We start from the raw sequence: 19477 nt of genomic DNA on the forward strand, positions 1-19477 counted from the left end.
TGTTGAGAACCATCAAAGAGCTCATATAGTGGAAGTGTAAATCCATTCAGTATAAATAATTGTTCCCCAATATGACTTACACTTGCATTGTGGTCCCCACAAATAACTTTGCTTCAAATAAACCACTTTGTTTTTGTTAATGCTGCCACAAAACAATAACAGTTGATCATCAGCCTGAAATTGTATTTAGCGTGTTTTGAGAAGATTTGTAGCTCAGGTTGAGGTACTGGATGTAGGTTTGCTCACTGAGCTGGAAGGGTCATTTCCAGGCATTTCATCATCATACTAGATAAAATCTTCAGTGAGCCTCCAGATGAAGCTTCGTCCGGAGGCCCACTGAAGATGTTACCTAGTATGGTGACGTCTGAAAATGAACCTTCCAGCTCAGCGAGCAAACCTACATCCTGAAATTGTAATTATTTAGCTCTCAAGTGATGCTGGAGTTTCAGTGTTTCGTTTTTATTTTCATTTTTTTTACGAGGCAAGTTTGGTAAATTGAGGTTGAGATTACCTGCTAGGCCTTGTGGAAAGAAAATGTCCAAGAAACTCAACAAAGCTGAGACTCAGCCAAAAATCATAAGGTTTTGCCCCATGAATTTGGTATCGAACCAGTTATGTGGAAGATTATCCAAATTACAAACAGCAGGACAAATCTAACTTGGTGAATTAACACATTCAGCCTTTATCATCAATTAACTAATTCCTGAATTACTCTCTGCTTGGAGCACAGATTTTCAGAAATAATCCTGGTTTACCCAGTCAACAACAATAAATATAAAATAACTAGTGAAAAACATAGAAGAGACTGTAAAGACTGTATAACGTACATTATAAACGTGGGTCTGTTACAGGCAGTCAGGGAATTTATAAAGGGGAATAGAGAAATGACAAAAAAAAGTATAATTATTACTTTGCATTTATTTTCACTGTGCAAGATACAAGAAATCTTGCAGAATTAGATATCCAAGAGATTATGGATAATGAGGAATGAAAGAAATTAGTATTAAGAAGAAGATATTACTAGAAAGATTAATGGGACTGAAGACAGATAAACACTCAGAACTTAATATTCTACATCCCAGAGTGCTGATGGAGTTAGTTCTGGAGATAGTAGATTCATTGGTAAGTATCATCCAAATTCCACTGATTCTGAAATGGCTCCTGCAGATCAGATGAGCGTAAACACTTCAGAAGGGTAGGACGTGCAGGGGGAGACTGTGAACAGCAGATATTTTAGCCTTGCATCAGTAGCAGGGAGAATGCTAGACTTTATTATTAAGGATGTGATAAAGGGGATATAGGGGTAATGACTAATATTCTGGGTTTACGGGATTGAATTACACCATGGTGATTTGTAAATCTGAAGTCAATATAGATCAGGCAGTACAATGGCTGAGTGGTTAGCAATGTTGCCTCACGTGACAGGGACCCAGGCTTGATTCTAGCTTTGGGCGACTGTTTGTGTGGAGTTTGAATATTCTCCCCATGTCTGCGTGGGTTTCTGCTGGTTGCTCTGGTTTTCTCCCATACTCCAAAGCTATGCAGTTTAAGTAGATTGGCCATGCTAAATATGGGGATTGGATGGGAGTCTGGGTCTGGCTGGGATGCAGAGGATCAGTGCAGACTCAATGGGCTGAATGACTTCTTTCTGCAATTTCTGGATTCTATGATAATCTAGAATAAAACATAACTTGACAGCGACTAGGTAACCACCATACATAAAATCACATATGGTTCATTAAAGTCTTTTAGGTAAGGGAATCTACTGGTCTGGTCTACATGTGACTCCAGGCACACACCAATGGGATTGACTCATAACTGTCATCTGGACAATAAATGCTGCCACAGCCAGTGACACACATTCAACGGACAATAAAGAAAAGGACATTTGGATAACAATGATCTGATACCATAATAAGCATGAATTTGGGAAATCTGTTGAAGTGTTTTGGTACATGAACAGGATTGATTTAGGGGAGTCAGTGGACATAATATATATGCATTTCCAGAATGCTTTTGATAAAGTTCTCCATAGGAGCTTATTAGCAAAATTAAACACATGAGATAGGAGATAGTATACAGTAATAGATTAAGGACTGACTAAAGCAGAGAGCAGGAATAAATGGGTCATCTCATATTGGTAGGTTGTGATTTGTGTTATATCTCAAAGATCAGTACTTGGGCCCCAATTGTTCATAATATATATCAAAGAGTTAGATATGGGGATCAAATGTAACATTTCTAAGTTTATGAATGACACAAAGCTAGGTGGGAATGTGTGCTGTGAGGAAGTCACAAATCAGTTTTAGGAGGATGTGTACAGACTTAGTAAGTGGTCAGGAGGAATATAATGTCAAAAAATGTGAACTTATCTACTCTAGTAGGTGAAACAGAGGAGCAGAGTTTTTCTTACGTGATAAGAGATGAGAATAGATGTACAAAGGAACCAGGATACCTTCATCAATAAATCACTGGGGGCTAACATGCAGGTACGGTAAACAATTAGGAAGACAAATGAAATGTTAGTCTTTATCACAATAGAATGAGAATGCAAGAATAGTGAAGCTCTGCTTTAATTGTATAGAATCTTGATCAGACCACATTTAGAATAACGTATGCTGCTTTGACCCCCTTACTTTAGGAAGGATATTACTGTCATTGAGGAACTGCCCTTTGACCCTGTTCCACCATACTAGATAATTGCTGATCTCTGCCTCTGTAATTTTCTAGAACTGCCCAATAACCCTTGATGATCCCTCATTGTGATCCAGAAATCTCCTGATTTCTGTCCTATTCAATAATCGAATTTCCTCAATCCTGGGGTAAAAAACTTCCAAGATTCACTACCCTCTGAGTGAAGGAATTTCTCCTGATTGTAGTCCTAAATGTTCTGATGTTATGTCCCTGACACATCCCCCGCCGAGCCCAGGGAAACATTCTCACTGCATTAACTCTGTCTGGCAACATGATCAAGAAGGCCCTTCAAGCCTGTTCTAACATTCAATAAGATCATGATCGATCTGATTTTAACCCCAACTCTACATTCCTGCACATCCCCGATAACAGATTCATACATCACCCCCCTCACCTCCATCCAGGGCCTCAACCAGGTTTACTGCATCAGATGCTCCCGATGTGGTCTTGTCTTCATTGGGGAGACCGAAGGTAAACGTAGGGAACGGTTCGCCGAGCATCACAGCTGGGTCCACAGGGGCCGACCAGACCTCCCAGTCACCACCCATTTCAATTCCCCCAACCACTCCTGAATTGGAGGTGTCGGAGTTGGACAGGGGTGTACAAAGTTAAAAATCACACAACACCAAGTTATAGTCAACAGGTTTATTTGGAAGCACTTGCTTTCAGAACACTTCTCCTTCATCAGGTGGTTGTCCTATTGGACCCAGTGTTGTCTGATTTTTAACCCTAACCACTCCCTTTCCGACATGACCATCTTTGGCCTACTCTACTGCCACAACAAACCACACTGCAAGTTGGAGGAACAACACCTCACCTTCCGCCTGGGCAGCCTTCAGCCTGGAGGACTCAATATTGGGTTCTCCAATTTCAAATAACCTCCTGCCCCAGGGTTGGTGACGATTCGCCACGGCAGATTCGCCACCGATGATTAGCCACTGCCGGTTCTCCACCAGCGTTTCTCCACTGGGATTGTTTGACCTCTGGAGAGTATTCGCCACCAGAAATACATATAGGTACTGATTGTTTTCCCTCCCGCCAGTTCTTTCATACTTCTCAGTTCCCTTTATTTATACAACTACATACGACGTATTGATTAAAAAAAGAGGCAAAATAAATATCATTTTATTGGTTTATATATAAAAATGAGTTACATACTTTAACGAGAAAAAGGAAATATATTTTAAAAATCTTTATAATGGCAGGTAAAATCCCACATTAATATTAAACAATGAAATTTTAGTTCATTTGATAGTTATGCGCTGTTCCGCTAAGATATTCCAAACAATCTCTTTCACCGTATTCAAGAACAATTTTTTTTATTCTATCGTCTGCGTCTCGATTTTTTTTAGCTTTATTTGTGGTGGGTGACCCGCTATCAGCTGTTCCATATATAAACCTCGCCCCTTTTGCCCTTTCATTAACGTCCCAATACATTTCCATATGGTTGGGTGGTCCATGAGGCAAAAAATCTGCGAGTGCTCCTACGTAGGTATCAAGGTCAGTAAGTGGCACAAAAGCCAAAGCAATTATCATTTTTGCTTTTAAAGCATATCAGGATCAGTGTATTGACGAGTTGCTCCAACTGCAGCAATATGTCTATGCATACTTTAAAAAAAATTTTTTTTAAATTTCTATTAACAAAAATAAATGGTTATTAAAACAAGTGAACGCTACCACCAATATTCAAAATATACGACTTATTTGCGGTGACGAATCGTCTTCAGTGGCCAATGGGTGGTGGCTAAGCGTCCTCGGTGGTCAAAGGGCAGTGGCTAATCGTCAGCGGCGAATCTGCTGTGGCGTTTGGTCCCATCCCGTCCTCCTCATTCCCCGACTCCCTTCTCCATCTCTTCCACTGCTCCCCACCACCAACCGGATCCATTCCTCCCATTGACCAACCAGGTCGTACCCTCTACCTGTCTTCACTTATCCCCACTTCGCCACCCTGGCCCGCCAGCCCCTTTATCTGCAGCTTCTCCCATAACCACCCCCCCAGTCCTGAAGAAATGTTACACCCGAAACATCGACTTCTCCACCTCCTGATGCTGCCTGGCTTGCTGTGTTCTTCCAGCCTCTTGCCTGTATATTTTGGATTCCAGCATCTGCAGTTTTTTTGTCTCTTATCATGCTGATGAACAGGCAAAGACAAAATATGACCTGGTGACACAGTGGTAATCGCTGGTTCTGCGCCATAATGTATTCATGTTGATTTAAAAAAAAGCAAGCAATTAAGCAGGTTAGAGTTAGTTGGTTAATTAACTTACTGGACAGATATAACAGGGGAACATGCTGGACTGGTGCACAGGAGCAGTAACAATGAGTAAAAGAAGAAAACGGAAAAAGTAAGACTGAGCAAAGGGCTCTCTCTTGTTGAGCTGTGGTAATGCCCCTATCTCTACTCCTGAGTTCATGTCCCACCTGCTTCAGTAGTGTGCAAATAACATCTCTGAACAGATGAATTTTTGAAAATATTGAAGACTGAGTAAAAGATAAAAATGCTGAAAAATGTAAGATTGAGTAAAAGACTCTTGTGGTGCTGTGGTAGTGTCCCTAGCCCTGAGCCAGGAGGCCCAGATTCAAGTCCCATCTACTCCAGAGCTGTTCAACAGCATTTTTGAACAGACTGTTTCAAAAATGTAACATTGAGTAATGAGGGTCATGCGGTGAGTTGTAGTGTCCCTGTGGGCCAGAAGATCTGCTCTACCTAATCCAGAAGTATGTTGTAACCAGCATGTTATGGGGTTTGATTTATGAAATGAAAGACTGAGTACTTAATAAATTTTACCAATAAAGAAGAATGTCTTTGGGGGTTCTTCAGGTGTTGGTATACTGTCCCTACTTCTGGGTCAGAAAGTCAGAGTTTAAGTCCCATTTGCTTCAGAGGTGTGTCATAATCTGCCTGAACAGGTTAATTTTTACAATAAGGGAAATGTTCTGGCTTGTCTCATTTTCCAAAGTGTTGAGGGTATCTGGAACTCACTGCCTGAAAAGTGGTAGAGGCAGCAACTCTCAAGACATTTAAGAACTATTTGAAGCACAGCCTTCAAGGGTCTCGGCCATCTACTAGAAATGGGATTAGAATAGATGGCTGTTTGATGATTGACATGGGCACAATGGGCCAAAAGGCTTCATTCCATGCTATAAAAACCTTTTTGACCCTAATGACTCGATCCAACTTACCATGGACACTCTTGAATCCCTATGGTGTGGAAACAGGCCATTTGGCCAAACAAATTCACATCAACTCTTCAGAAGAGTATCCCACACAAACCCACCACCTACCCCATAACCCTGCATTTCCCATGGCTAATCCACCTAACCTGTGGACTGTGGGAGGAAACCGGAGCATCTGGAGGAAACCCACGCAGACACGGGGAGAATGTGCAAACTCCACATGGACAGTTGCCTGAGGCTGGATCAAACCCATGTCCCTGGAACTGTGAGGCAGCAGTGCTAACCATTGAGCCAGAATAGAGCACCAGGAGGAAACCCACACAGATGCAGGGAGAACGTGCAAACTCCATACAGTCGCCTGAGGCTGGAATTGAACCTGGATCCCTGGTGCTTTGAGGCAGCAGTGCTAACCACTGAGCCACCGTGCTGCCCCACACTCAAGTCCTTTTGAATTTCAATGCTTCCCAGCTTCACTATTTAAGAAATCAGCTGTGTTTCAGTTTATTCTACCAAAGTTGATAATCTTGCTTTTCGGCAAATTCAATTCCATCTGTCAAATTAATGCTCACTCAGTTAACATCCCCAAATCCATTTGAAGCATCTTGCATCACCTTCATGACCCTCGTCCCCACTTAGTTTTCTATCAACTACAATTTTGTATATATTACATTTAATTCCCACACCATAATCACTGGTACACATCCCTAATCGCAGCCTGCCAATTTGAGAATGTTCAGCTTATTCCTACTCCTTTTTCTTTCTTTTAACCAAGCATACTAGCATATTTGCCCCCAAGGCCATTTGCTCTGATTATATTTACTAATCCATGAGGGCCTTATTGAAAGCTTTCTGAAAATCCATTGGTTTCCCCCTTATCTATTTTGCTAGCTATATTCATAAAAAACAGCAACAGATCTGGCAAATATGTTTTCTCATTCATAACTATTTCCTGACTCTGCTGAATCAGTTCATTGTTCTCTATGCATCACACTGTTTATAGGAGATTTTATTTTACTATTAACACCAGGCTAAAAGCTCCTGGATTCCTCTCTCCGTCCCTTCTTCAATACTTGGATGACATTTAAAACCTTCCAATCTGAGAGTACTGTTCAGCATCTATAGAATGGCCTCCTTCTGCTCTGAAGTCCGATGCTCTTACGGAAAAGGTTCTAATATTCATTGCTTTTCAGGTGGCAGGATGAAATCCCCACAACCTGAAGAGTTCTCTCTATTTTTTCAATTCAGTTCAGGGAGAGCATTCAAAATTTTAGATAACCTTTACAGTTTCAGGTAATAGTGCTGCTGTGTTTCCAGCATATGGTTTATAAATTCTATAACTGACTGGATGGGATGGTGCTCTCTTTACATCAGGGTCCTTTTCAGTTTCTCTTCTTTGCTGTTGACGTAAATCGCTAGCAGAAATAAAAGCTCATACGATCTATCCCACATGGCATTAGACGTCAAATATGAAAAATGCAGGCCTTACATGTATTTTATCAAATACTTGAAAGAAACACTGTTATGCCATATTTCACAAATGAACAGCCACCATTCTAGGACTCCAAACCTTTCCTCAGATGACAGAAGCAATAGAACCAGAATGTGTAGTTACCCTCTGAAGATCATCTTTCTCCTGCTTCGACAATTTGATTTGCTTCTCAAGTGCCTTAATTTGCCGACAGCCATCTTCAAAATCCCTTCTGACGAGACTTGCTTCTTCGAGCTGCTGCTCCAGCTGACCGAAATCTGGAACAAATCACAGGATAATTAGTTGCCTGACTCACAGAGATGTCACTTTTATATGTCAAATCAGCCTGTTTCCATTGTAACCATCCCTTGACTCCTGCTGTCCCAGCACCTCACTAAAACCAATACACAATACCACTGTCCCAGCACCTCACCAAACCCAACACAACAATACCACTGTCCCAGCACCTCACCAAACCCAACACAACAATACCACTGTCCCAGCACCTCACCAAACCCAACACAACAATACCACTGTCCCAGCACCTCACCAAACCCAACACAACAATACCACTGTCCCAGCACCTCACCAAACCCAACACAACACCACTGTCCCAGCACCTCACCAAATCCAACACAACAATACCATAGTCCCAGCGCCTCACCAAATCCAACGCAACACCACTGTCCCAGCACCTCACCAAATCCAATTACAACACTACCACTGTCCCAGCACCCCACCAAACCCAACACAACAACATCATTGTCCCAGCACCATACCAAACCCAACACAACAACACCACTGCCCCAGCACCTCACCAAACCCAATACAACAACACCACTGCCCCAGCACCTCACCAAACACAACACAACAATACCACTGTTTAGCACCTCGCCAAATCCAACACAATACCACTGCCCCAGCACCTCACCAAATCCAACACAACAATACCATGTCCCAGCACCTCACCAAAACTAATAAACAATGCCACTGTCCCAGCACCTCACCAAATCCAATTACAACACAACTACTGTCCCAGCACCATACCAAACCCAATACAATACCACTGTCCCAGTGCCTCACCAAATCCAATTACAACAATACCACTGTCCCAGCAACTCACCAAACCCAACACAACACCACTGTCCCAGCACCTCACCAAACCCAACACAACAATACCACTGTCCCAGCACCTCACCAAACACAACACAACAATACCACTGTTTAGCACCTCGCCAAATCCAACACAATACCACTGCCCCAGCACCTCACCAAATCCAACACAACAATACCATGTCCCAGCACCTCACCAAAACTAATAAACAATGCCACTGTCCCAGCAGCTCACCAAATCCAACACAACACCACTGCCCCAGCACCTCACCAAATCCAACACAACAATACCATGTCCCAGCACCTCACCAAAACTAATAAACAATGCCACTGTCCCAGCACCTCACCAAATCCAATTACAACACAACTACTGTCCCAGCACCATACCAAACCCAATACAATACCACTGTCCCAGTGCCTCACCAAATCCAATTACAACAATACCACTGTCCCAGCAACTCACCAAACCCAACACAACACCACTGTCCCAGCACCTCACCAAACCCAACACAACAATACCACTGTCCCAGCACCTCACCAAACACAACACAACAATACCACTGTTTAGCACCTCGCCAAATCCAACACAATACCACTGCCCCAGCACCTCACCAAATCCAACACAACAATACCATGTCCCAGCACCTCACCAAAACTAATAAACAATGCCACTGTCCCAGCACCTCACCAAATCCAATTACAACACAACTACTGTCCCAGCACCATACCAAACCCAATACAATACCACTGTCCCAGTGCCTCACCAAATCCAATTACAACAATACCACTGTCCCAGCAACTCACCAAACCCAACACAACACCACTGTCCCAGCACCTCACCAAACACAACACAACAATACCACTGTTTAGCACCTCGCCAAATCTAACACAACAATACCATGTCCCAGCACCTCACCAAAACTAATAAACAATGCCACTGTCCCAGCAGCTCACCAAATCCAACACAACACCACTGCCCCAGCACCTCACCAAATCCAACACAACAATACCATGTCCCAGCACCTCACCAAAACTAATAAACAATGCCACTGTCCCAGTGCCTCACCAAATCCAATTACAACACAACTACTGTCCCAGCACCATACCAAACCCAATACAATACCACTGTCCCAGTGCCTCACCAAATCCAATTACAACAATACCACTGTCCCAGCAACTTACCAAACCCAACACAACACCACTGTCCCAGTACCATACCAAACCCAACACAACACCACTGTCCCAGCACCTCACCAAACCCAACACAACAACACCACTGTCCCAGTGCCTCACCATATCCAATTACAACACTACCACTACCCCAGCACCTTAACAAGCCCAACACAACACTGTTGCCACAACACCATACCAAACTAATACAACAGTACTGCTGATTTAGGACCACAGCAAAACCCATTGCAACAGTACTGCTGGCCAGTACCTTAACAAACCCAGTGATATCATTGTCCTCAGATGTCATCAATTAGGAGGAGGTAAAAACAGATGTTGCAGATGTTAGAAACTGAAATTCAATTGGAAAGTACAAGAGAAACCGAGCACTTCTCTGCAGTATAAATCCAGAGAAAAACAAACTTAATGCATCAATATGTCACTTGATCACAAAGATTCTATATTGCTACTGGAAAGCTTGTGTCCCAACACGTTGTCCTCCTAAAGATGTGATAGAAATAGGTAGTGGTAGATTGGTGACTCCAGGATGGTACCTGCAATTATGATCTCTCCAGAAGAGATTGTTTCCTGGGTATATTTTAGAAAAATAACTACTCACAGATTTCTGAGTCGCTGAACATGACTTCATAACAAAACTATTCACCCAACTGTACTAACAAATTCATTATGGGGTAGGATTACATAACAGTTATGTAACTAGACTAGTAATCCAAAGGCTTGGACTAATGACTTAAAGACTTAAGTACAAACCCATCAGTTGGAGATTTCACTTATGAAAATAAATCTGGAATAAAAAGCTAGTAGTAATAACAATAATAATGAAACAAATGGATTGTTATAAAATGCGTGTGGTTCAGTAATCTTTATCCCTGACTTTCTCACCCACTCTGGTCTATATGTGACTCCAGATATAGAAGTGGTTAACTCTCAGCTGCCCTCAGGAAATGGCTCTGCAAGTCACGCAGTTGTATTGCAAGACCCATTGAGTCTATTTTACCATTCAATTACATCATGGCTGATCTGATAGTACTCAAGTCAACTCTGCTGCCTTTTCCAATGAGACTGATTCTCTTACTGATTTAACATCTAGTTTCTCAGGTTTGAGTAACTTAACGGCACAACCTCTACAGTTCTCTGCAACAGGGAATTCCATCGATCCATTACCCTCTCAGAGAAGAAATTCATTCTAATTACTGTGTTAACAGCAAGGCTTTACACCGAGATTATGACCTCTGGTCCCAGAATCAAGGGGGAAACAATCTTTTAGCATTTATCCTGTCAAATTTCCTAACAGTCTTGTATGTTTTATTAAGGCCACATCTTATTTTGCTAAGCTCTGAGTATTGTGATTGACAATAAAACAATAAACACATGCTGTTAATGAAAGTTAACCAGAAAAATCACTAAAAAACTGCCTTGAACTTCACTTATAAAGTCAGTTTAAGAGTTCGTCGAAAGAACTTTCCTTCTTTTCATTCCAACTGTATGTATAAAGAAAATTAAAAGAAATCCAAAACAAATGCAACTGAGAAGTGGTGGACACCATTGTAAACACATCTGAACAAAATATGCTATGTTATAGAGGGCTTCAACCAAAAGAAGCCCAAATACATGAAATTTATAAGCTACCTCCATAAGGCTTGGAAACACCTTGCAGAAAACCGCTCAGCCAGTTTCAGTGTTCTCTCTGTTCCAGTTGTGCCCTGCTCTTGGTGCAAATGTCTATTATCTACCCTTACTAAATTTCTTCAAAGTTAGGTCAAATCTTTGCTCAAATTTCTTTTCTTCAATAAGCAAATACACCTTTAGCAGTCCTTCCATAACTTTTGAAGACCTAAAGCCACCCCTGTTGCCTTCTTACAGCAATTACTTCAGGTTTTTATAAAATTCAGAATGCTTAAATCTGCATATTACTCCAAAAAGCATCAGAAATTTGAGAGTCAAGTATTCCCCATGTTGGATGTCTTATTGTTTAAAGCTAAGGCCACCAGCTAATTAAAAAGTACAAAAGAAAGCTCACTACGATACTTTTAATTCATTCATATATCCTTTGCAGCGGTCAACACTTCAATAGGAAATAGTCAGATATACGACTTTACATGATTCCCTAAGTAATACAAACAGAAACCAAGAAAAAAAAGACTCTACCATAATATAAGCACAGCAAAAGTTCATAAATATTGAAAAAGTATGATCGTTATTTTTGCTCAAGATTTTAATGGAAATTTGTGTGCAGCATTAAACAGTGCTGAAAAGAAATGGACCTGTTTTGCATTCTGACAAAATCAATTTCACCCTCTGAGTGCAATTAAAATATTTTCAGGTTTGTTCAATATTCTACATAAGTAAATGAATAATAGCTAAATACTGAATTTGCATATTTGACAATGTAAATATTTCATATTCAGTTGCTTGCTTTAATGCTCATCAGTTAGGACCTTGACTTCCCCTCTCCTCAATTGAAAACACATGGTGTTCTGAATGCACAAAAATGTCATGTTTTATCAAATTCCCCATAGGATTTAAGAATGAAATGCCTGACAAACTGAGCCAAATTTTTAAAATAAAAACCATTTGATTTGGAATTTTGGACCCCTTCTTTAGAAATATCCTTTTCCCTGACATTGATCTGTCACATGTACCATTTCCAATGCCAAATGTCAGTGAAATGCACCTCTATCGATTGAATGATTCCTTCACCACTCTGACCTCTGCATATTTCTTAATCTTCCACAAGCGCCTTCCTAGTTATGTGCAAATTGCTGAATACTCAAAAATGCAGAGGACAAGGGTCAGCAGGCTGCAATTACAGTCAAAATATTTCACATTTTATTCTGGGTTTTCTTATTCTGAAGGGCCATGTTCATAGACTGCAGGCTTTAATGGAAAGCAGGCTGAGGAGAAGTAGGGCGAAGGTGAAAGAGAAGCATTGAAAGAAATGCCTAATCTTATAGCCTGAAATAATGTGAAGCTGAAACATAATGTGCGGGAGAATTTCGATAACATTTGAAGGTGTAGAGGACTCAACAATCCATCCACTGATTCCACTGATTGCATTATGGAATGAGTTAAAATTAACCAACAACTATTCTTCATTATAAAATTTGTCAAACTTTACTTAGCTGCTTGATTCAAAATTGGCACATGTAGGAATATTATCAGGATAATAATCCATCAAGCTCTTTGACAGTTGGAACAGTGAACGTTCTAATGGTTTTATTCAATTGTATTTCCTTGAGGTTAGGAATGACAGAAATAGCTAGTTAAGCCAGGATTTCTATACTCTATCGCTACAAGCTAATATAGGCCAGAGATGAAAAAAAACAGGAATAGCTGGGTAATCAGCAGGTCTGGCAGCATTTGTGGGGAGAATGCAGAGTTAATGTTGCGAGTCCGTTGAATGAGAAATAAATGGCATTTATGGTAAAGACAGAGTTGGGAGGGATGAGGATGGAGTGTTGGTGGAGAATGTGAGCAGATGGGTTGAGATGGAGATATGAAAGGGGTAGGCAGACAAGGGGATTATCGATTGTAAGCCAGGATAGGAGAAGCTGAATAAGTGATAATGAGAGCTAAGAATAGAAGTGAACACTGTGTGGAAAACAGCCCATGTAATGTGATAATAGGACAAAGACTGAGTGAGAGTGGGTAGGCTGTATTGAAAGTACTGACAGGACCAGGATGTGGAGTTAGGTTAAAAAAAAAACAGGGAAGGACGTGATCAGGCTATAAAATTATTGAACTCAATGTTCAGTCTTAAGGGCTGCAGGGTCCTGAAACAAAAGGAGTGCTGAGCTATGTGAAGCTTCCTGGAGCACTGCAGCAGGCCTCAAACAGAAATACTGGCATTGGAACGTGGCAGTGTGTTAAGTGGCAGGCAACTGGAAACCTGGGTTCATTTTATCGACTGAACGTGGGTGTTTAGCACAGCAGGCACCCAGTCCATGTTTTGTCTCTCCAGTGTTGAGAAAACCACGTTGTCAGCAATGAATACAATAGGATGAGACAGACCTGAAATAGCTGTTTGATAAATGCAGATCAGAGACATCGTAAGGTAGATGCAGAATAAAGCTCTCTACACAAGCACACACAAACCAAAGATGCCACAACAGTAAAAAGCTCAACAAAGCATCAGAATAACATGCAGCCTTACCTTGCCTGGCCTACATGTGACTTCAGATCCACAGCAATGTGGTTCACTCTTAACTGCTCTCTAAAATGGTCTAGCAAGCTACTTTGCTGTGTCAAACTGCTACAACGTTTAACAACAACAGAAAGCTTACCGTGGCCAACCCTGCAAACTCCTTTTTACCAACATGTGGGACTTGTAAAAAAAATTCAAAGAGCTGTCCCATAGCCTAGTCAAACAACAGCCGGATAGTTATACTCTCAGAAATACTCTCAAAATCCCAAAATCCACCATTTATTGATCTCTGTCATCGTAGCTCCAGGACATCTCCTCAGTGAAGCATCCAACCATCTTCAGCTATCTCCAATGACAGTCCTAATCTTGAAGTCAGAGGTGGGACATTTACTGATGTTTACACAACATTCAGCTCCAATCATAACATTTCAGATACTGAAACAAAAGTAAAATATTGTGTATCTGGAAATGAAAAATAAAAACAGAAAGTGGTTACTCCATCACTGTCTACAGCAATAAATCGCATCTCATGACTTGAAACTACATAACCATTCATTCAGAGTCTGGGTTAAAATCATGGAACTTCTTTCAACAGCACAGTGGATACCTCTATTCCTCAAAGACAACTGTTGAAGAAGGCAGCTCACTGTCATCGTTTCCAAGGCTATTAGGGATGGGCAATAGATGCTGGCCCAGCTAGTGTGATCTACATCCCATGAACATACGTAAAATATTCCAAGTTTCAAGATCACAAACTGTGACTGTAATGCATTGGGCAGTACTGATGCTGGCCTTCGGTACAGCACTGCCAAATAAGTTTACTAATTGTGCAATTGTACACAAAATGAAAGCGGGCCAGACATGCCATTACATGAAACAATCCCAGCAATAACCGGTGACAAGAATCTCATCCAAGTGAAGCTATCTTTTGTGCGTCTGGAATCTTCAGCTGCAGTTTTGCAAACCCGGATATCATGAAACATTATTTTGGGTCCAATTTGCTATTTGACTTGCACACAACCCATTGAAGGTATGTTTAGGAAATGCATTGAATGTTGCCAGTATTCCCCATGAATAATTTCCTTAGTGGCAAACTTGTTTTAACTCTAATAACATAGGTTATTAGAGCGGAGTCATAGAGACATACAGCACAGAACAGACCCTTCGGTTCAACTCGTCCATACTGACCAGGTATCCTAAACTAATCTAGTCCTATTTATCAGCACTTGGCCCATAACCCTCTAACCCTTTCCTATTCATATACCCATCCAGATGACTTTTAATGGTTGCTTCTGGCAGCTCATTCCATACACGCACCATTCTTTGCGTGAAAAAGTTGCCCCTTCGGTCCCTTTTAAATCTTTCCCCTCTCACCCTAAACCTATGCCCTCTACTTCTGGACTACTCCACCCTAGGGAAAAGACCTTGTCTATTTACCCTATCCATGCCCTTCATGATTTTATCAACCTCTATAAGGTCATCCCTCAGCCTCTGACACTCCAGGGAAAACAGCCCCAGCCTAATCAGCCTCTCCCTTTAGCTCAAATCCTCCAACCCTGGCAACATTGTTGTAGATCTTTTCTGAACCCTTTCACAACATCCTTCGGATAGGAAGGAGACCAGAATGCGCACAATATTCCAAAAGTGGAATAGGTCCAGATTGTAGGTAAGAACAATGACTGCAGATGCTGGAGACCAGATTTTGGATTAGTGGTACTGGAAGAGCACAGCAGTTCAGGCAGCATCCGAGGAGCAGTAAAATCGACGTTTCGGGCAAAAGCCCTTCATCAGGATTGTAGGTTAGTCCAAATTGCTTCTTTCCTTCCCTGATGTATTGACTGCTGCTGGGAAATGTTCAACAAATAGTCCCAGGTTCCCTCATCTTCACCATGGATCTTCCAATCCCTCTACACCTCCATCCGCCATGACCAGGGCCTCCAAGCCCTCCGTTTTTTTCCTCTCCAGACGTCCCCAACAGTACCGTTCCACCGACACTCTCATTCGTTTGGCCGAACTGGTTCTCACCCTTAACAATTTCTCCTTTGAATCCTCCCACTTCCTCCAGACCAAAGGGGTAGCCATGGGCACACGTATGGGCCCCAGCTATGCCTGTCTCTTTGTTGGCTACGTAGAACAGTTGATCTTCCGTAATTACACCGGCACCACTCCCCACCTCTTCCTCTGCTACATTGATGACTGCATTGGCGCCACCTCGTGCTCCCGCGAGGAGGTTGAGCAATTCATCAACTTCACCAACACATTCCACCCTGATCTTAAATTTACCTGGACCATCTCTGACACCTCCCTCCCCTTCCTGGACCTCTCCATCTCCATCAGTGACGACCGACTTGACACTGACATTTCTTACAAACCCACCGACTCCCACAGCTACCTGGATTACACCTCTTCCCACCCTACCTCTTGCAAAAATGCCATCCCGTATTCCCAATTCCTCCGCCTCCGCCGGATCTGCTCCCAGGAGGACCAGTTCCACCACAGAACACACCAGATGGCCTCCTTCTTTAGAGACCGCAATTTCCCTTCCCACGTGGTTAAAGATGCCCTCCAATGCATCTCGTCCACATCCTGCACCTCTGCCCTCAGACCCCACCCCTCCAACCGTAACAAGGACAGAACGCCCCTGGTGCTCACCTTCCACCCTACAAACCTCCGCACAAACTAAATCATCCGCCGACATTTCCGCCACCTCTAAAAAGACCCCACCACCAGGGATATATTTCCCTCCCCACCCCTTTCCACCTTCCGCAAAGAGCGTTCCCTCCGTGACTACCTGGTCAGGTCCACGCCCCCCTACGACCCACCCTCCCATCCTGGCACTTTCCCCTGCCACCGCAGGAACTGTAAAACCTGTGCCCACACCTCCTCCCTCACCTCTATCCAAGGCCCTAAAGGAGCCTTCCATATCCATCAAAGTTTTACCTGCACATCCACTAATATCATTTATTGTATCCGTTGCTCCCGATGCGGTCTCCTCTACATTGGGGAGACTGGGCGCCTCCTAGCAGAGCGCTTTAGGGAACATCTCCGAGACACCCGCACCAATCAACCAAACCGCCCCGTGGCCCAACATTTCAACTCCCCCTCCCACTCTGCCGAGGACATGGAGGTCCTGGGCCTCCTTCACCGCCGCTCCCTCACCACCAGACGCCTGGAGGAAGAACGCCTTATCTTCCGCCTTGGAACACTTCAACCCCAGGGCATCAATGTGGACTTCAACAGCTTCCTCATTTCCCCTTCCCCCACCTCATCCTAGTTTCAAACTTCCAGCTCCGCACTGTCCCCTTGACCTGACCGGACTTGTCCGACCTGCCTAGCTCCTTTTCCACCTATCCACTCTACCCTCTCCTCCCTGACCTATCACCTTCATCTCCTCCCCCTCTCACCTATTGTACTCTATGCTACTTTCTCCCCACCCCCACCCTCCTCTACCTTATCTCTCCACGCTTCAGGCTCTCTGCCTTTATTCCTGATGAAGGGCTTTTGCCCGAAACGTTGATTTTGCTGCTCGTCGGATGCTGCCTGAATTGCTGTGCTCTTCCAGCACCACTAATCCAGAATCTGGTTTCCAGCATCTGCAGTCATTGTTTTTACCTCCTTGATATTGGCAGCTTTCAAGCATTCTTCATATGACAGATTTAACATGTTTTCAAACGGGTAGGAGATGATGGATAAACTCGCTTCTCTTCATACACGTGCACACTTTTTGCAAAATGGATGGCATGTGCACTTTCTCCTTGACAGTATGCACAGAGGCCAATTGTGGTAACTCAAGAGCTTTCATAACGCAGCCCAAACTAAGGAGTGAACTGGAATGTCTCAACATGGGGAAAAACATAGAAAATAGGAGGAGTTAATTATTCAGTGCCCCGAGCCTTCGCTACCATTCAATTTGGCTAATTATCTAACTCAGTTTCATGTTTCCACTTTCTCCCCATACCCTTTTGATTCCTTGACCCCTTAAGGAACTATAACTAATTCCTTCTTCAAAACATCTATATTTTGGCCACTACTAATATCTGTGACAGAAAAATCCACACACTCCCCACTCTCTGGGTGAAGAAATTCCTCCTCATCTCAGTCTTAAATAGTCGACCCTGTATCCTTAAATTGTGACCTCTGGTTCAGGATTTCCCAGTCACTGGGAACATCCTTCCTGTATTTACCCAGTCTAAGTCTGTTAGAATTTTAGAGGTTTCTATGAGAATTTTAAAAATTCCAGTGAATACATTTCTAACCAATTCAATCTCTCGCTGTACATCAGTCCTGCCATCCCAGGGATCAGTCTGGTAAACCTTCATTGCACTCCTTTGAGAGCAGAGCACCCTTCCTCAGATAAGGAGACCAAAAGTGTACACAATACTCCAGATGTAGTCTAACCAAGGCTCTGTATATCTGCATCAAGACATCCCTGCTTGAGTCCTCGTATCCTCTTGCAATGAAGGCAAAGTCATCTTTTGCTTTCTACACTGCCTGCCACAGCTGCCACACCTTCATGTTTACTTTCAGCAACTGCAGTACAGAGACACCCAGGTATTACTTCACCCCTCCCCCCAACATTGCCATTTGGATAATAATCTGCCTTTCTGTTTTTGTTAAAAAGTGGATACCCTCACATTATACTTCATCAGTCACACATTTGCCCACTCACTCAACTTGTCTGAATCACACTGAAACATGTCTGCATTCTCCCCACAGTTCACCCTCCCACCCAGTTTTGTCTTATCTGCAAACTTGGGGATACAAAATTTAGTTTCCTCATCTAAATAATGAATATACAGTGTGAATGGCTGGGGTCCAAGCATTGATCCCTGTGGTACCCCACTAGTCATCGGCTTGAAAAATGTTTGTTTACTCTTTGATTCCCGTCTGCCAACCAGTTCTCTACTCATGTCAGTATGTTATCCCCAATCACATATGCTTTAATTCTACATGCTAATCACTTTTGTGGCACTTCATCAAAGGCCTTCTCAATGTAAACCACATCCACTTCATCAACATTTCTGATTATATCCTTGAAGAATTCAAACAGAATTGTCATGCATAATTTCACTTTCATAAATCCACGCTGACTCTGATCGATGTTGTCACTATTTTCCAAGTGCTCTGATATTAAATCATTTTAATATTAGAGTGGACTTGAGCATTTTTCCTCCTATTGATGTCACGAGTAATTGGTTAATAATTCCCTGTTTCCTCTCTACATCCTTTTTAAAATATGGGATTACATTGGCTACATTCCAATTGGAATGGTTCCAGAATTTAGAATCTTGAAAGATGACCACTATACATCTACTATTTCTAGGGCCATGTCCAGGTATTCTCAGGTGTAGATTATTGGGCCCTGGGGATACATCAGCTTTTAATCCCAACAAATTCCACAGCCCTATTTCCCTACCGATACTTATTTCCCTCAGTTCCTCCCTCCCATTAGTCATTGCGTTCTCCAACATTTTTGAGATGTTATTTGTGAAGGCAGAACCAAAATGAGTATTTAGTTATAACATCCCCATTACAATTTCCCTCTTCCTGACTATAAGGGACCTATGGTGGTACAGTGGCTAGCACTGCTGCCTCACAGTACCTGGGACCTGGGTTTAATTCCACCCCAGCTGACTGTCTGCATGGAGTTGGTACATTCTCCCCTTGTCTATGTAGGTTTCCTCCCAGAG

The 19477-nt window shown here is 42.5% G+C and overlaps 1 protein-coding gene across 18 annotated transcripts in view; it reads right to left on the reverse strand.

Moving 5' to 3' along the window:
* The window catches only part of LOC122548528 (serine/threonine-protein kinase MRCK alpha-like), a 595544-nt gene that overhangs the window by 179811 nt on the left and 396256 nt on the right, over positions 1–19477 (reverse strand). For all 18 annotated transcript variants that reach the window (XM_087984221.1, XM_087984211.1, XM_087984208.1 and 15 more), the window contains one exon: positions 7484–7617. In XM_087984221.1, the coding sequence (XP_087840347.1) occupies positions 7484–7617 (134 nt within the window). The remainder of the gene's footprint in view (positions 1–7483; positions 7618–19477) is intronic.

This window comes from Chiloscyllium plagiosum, unplaced genomic scaffold, assembly GCF_037043375.1.
Source record: "Chiloscyllium plagiosum isolate Xiang-an unplaced genomic scaffold, Cpla_swu_hap1 HiC_scaffold_3, whole genome shotgun sequence".
NCBI lineage: Eukaryota > Metazoa > Chordata > Chondrichthyes > Orectolobiformes > Hemiscylliidae > Chiloscyllium > Chiloscyllium plagiosum.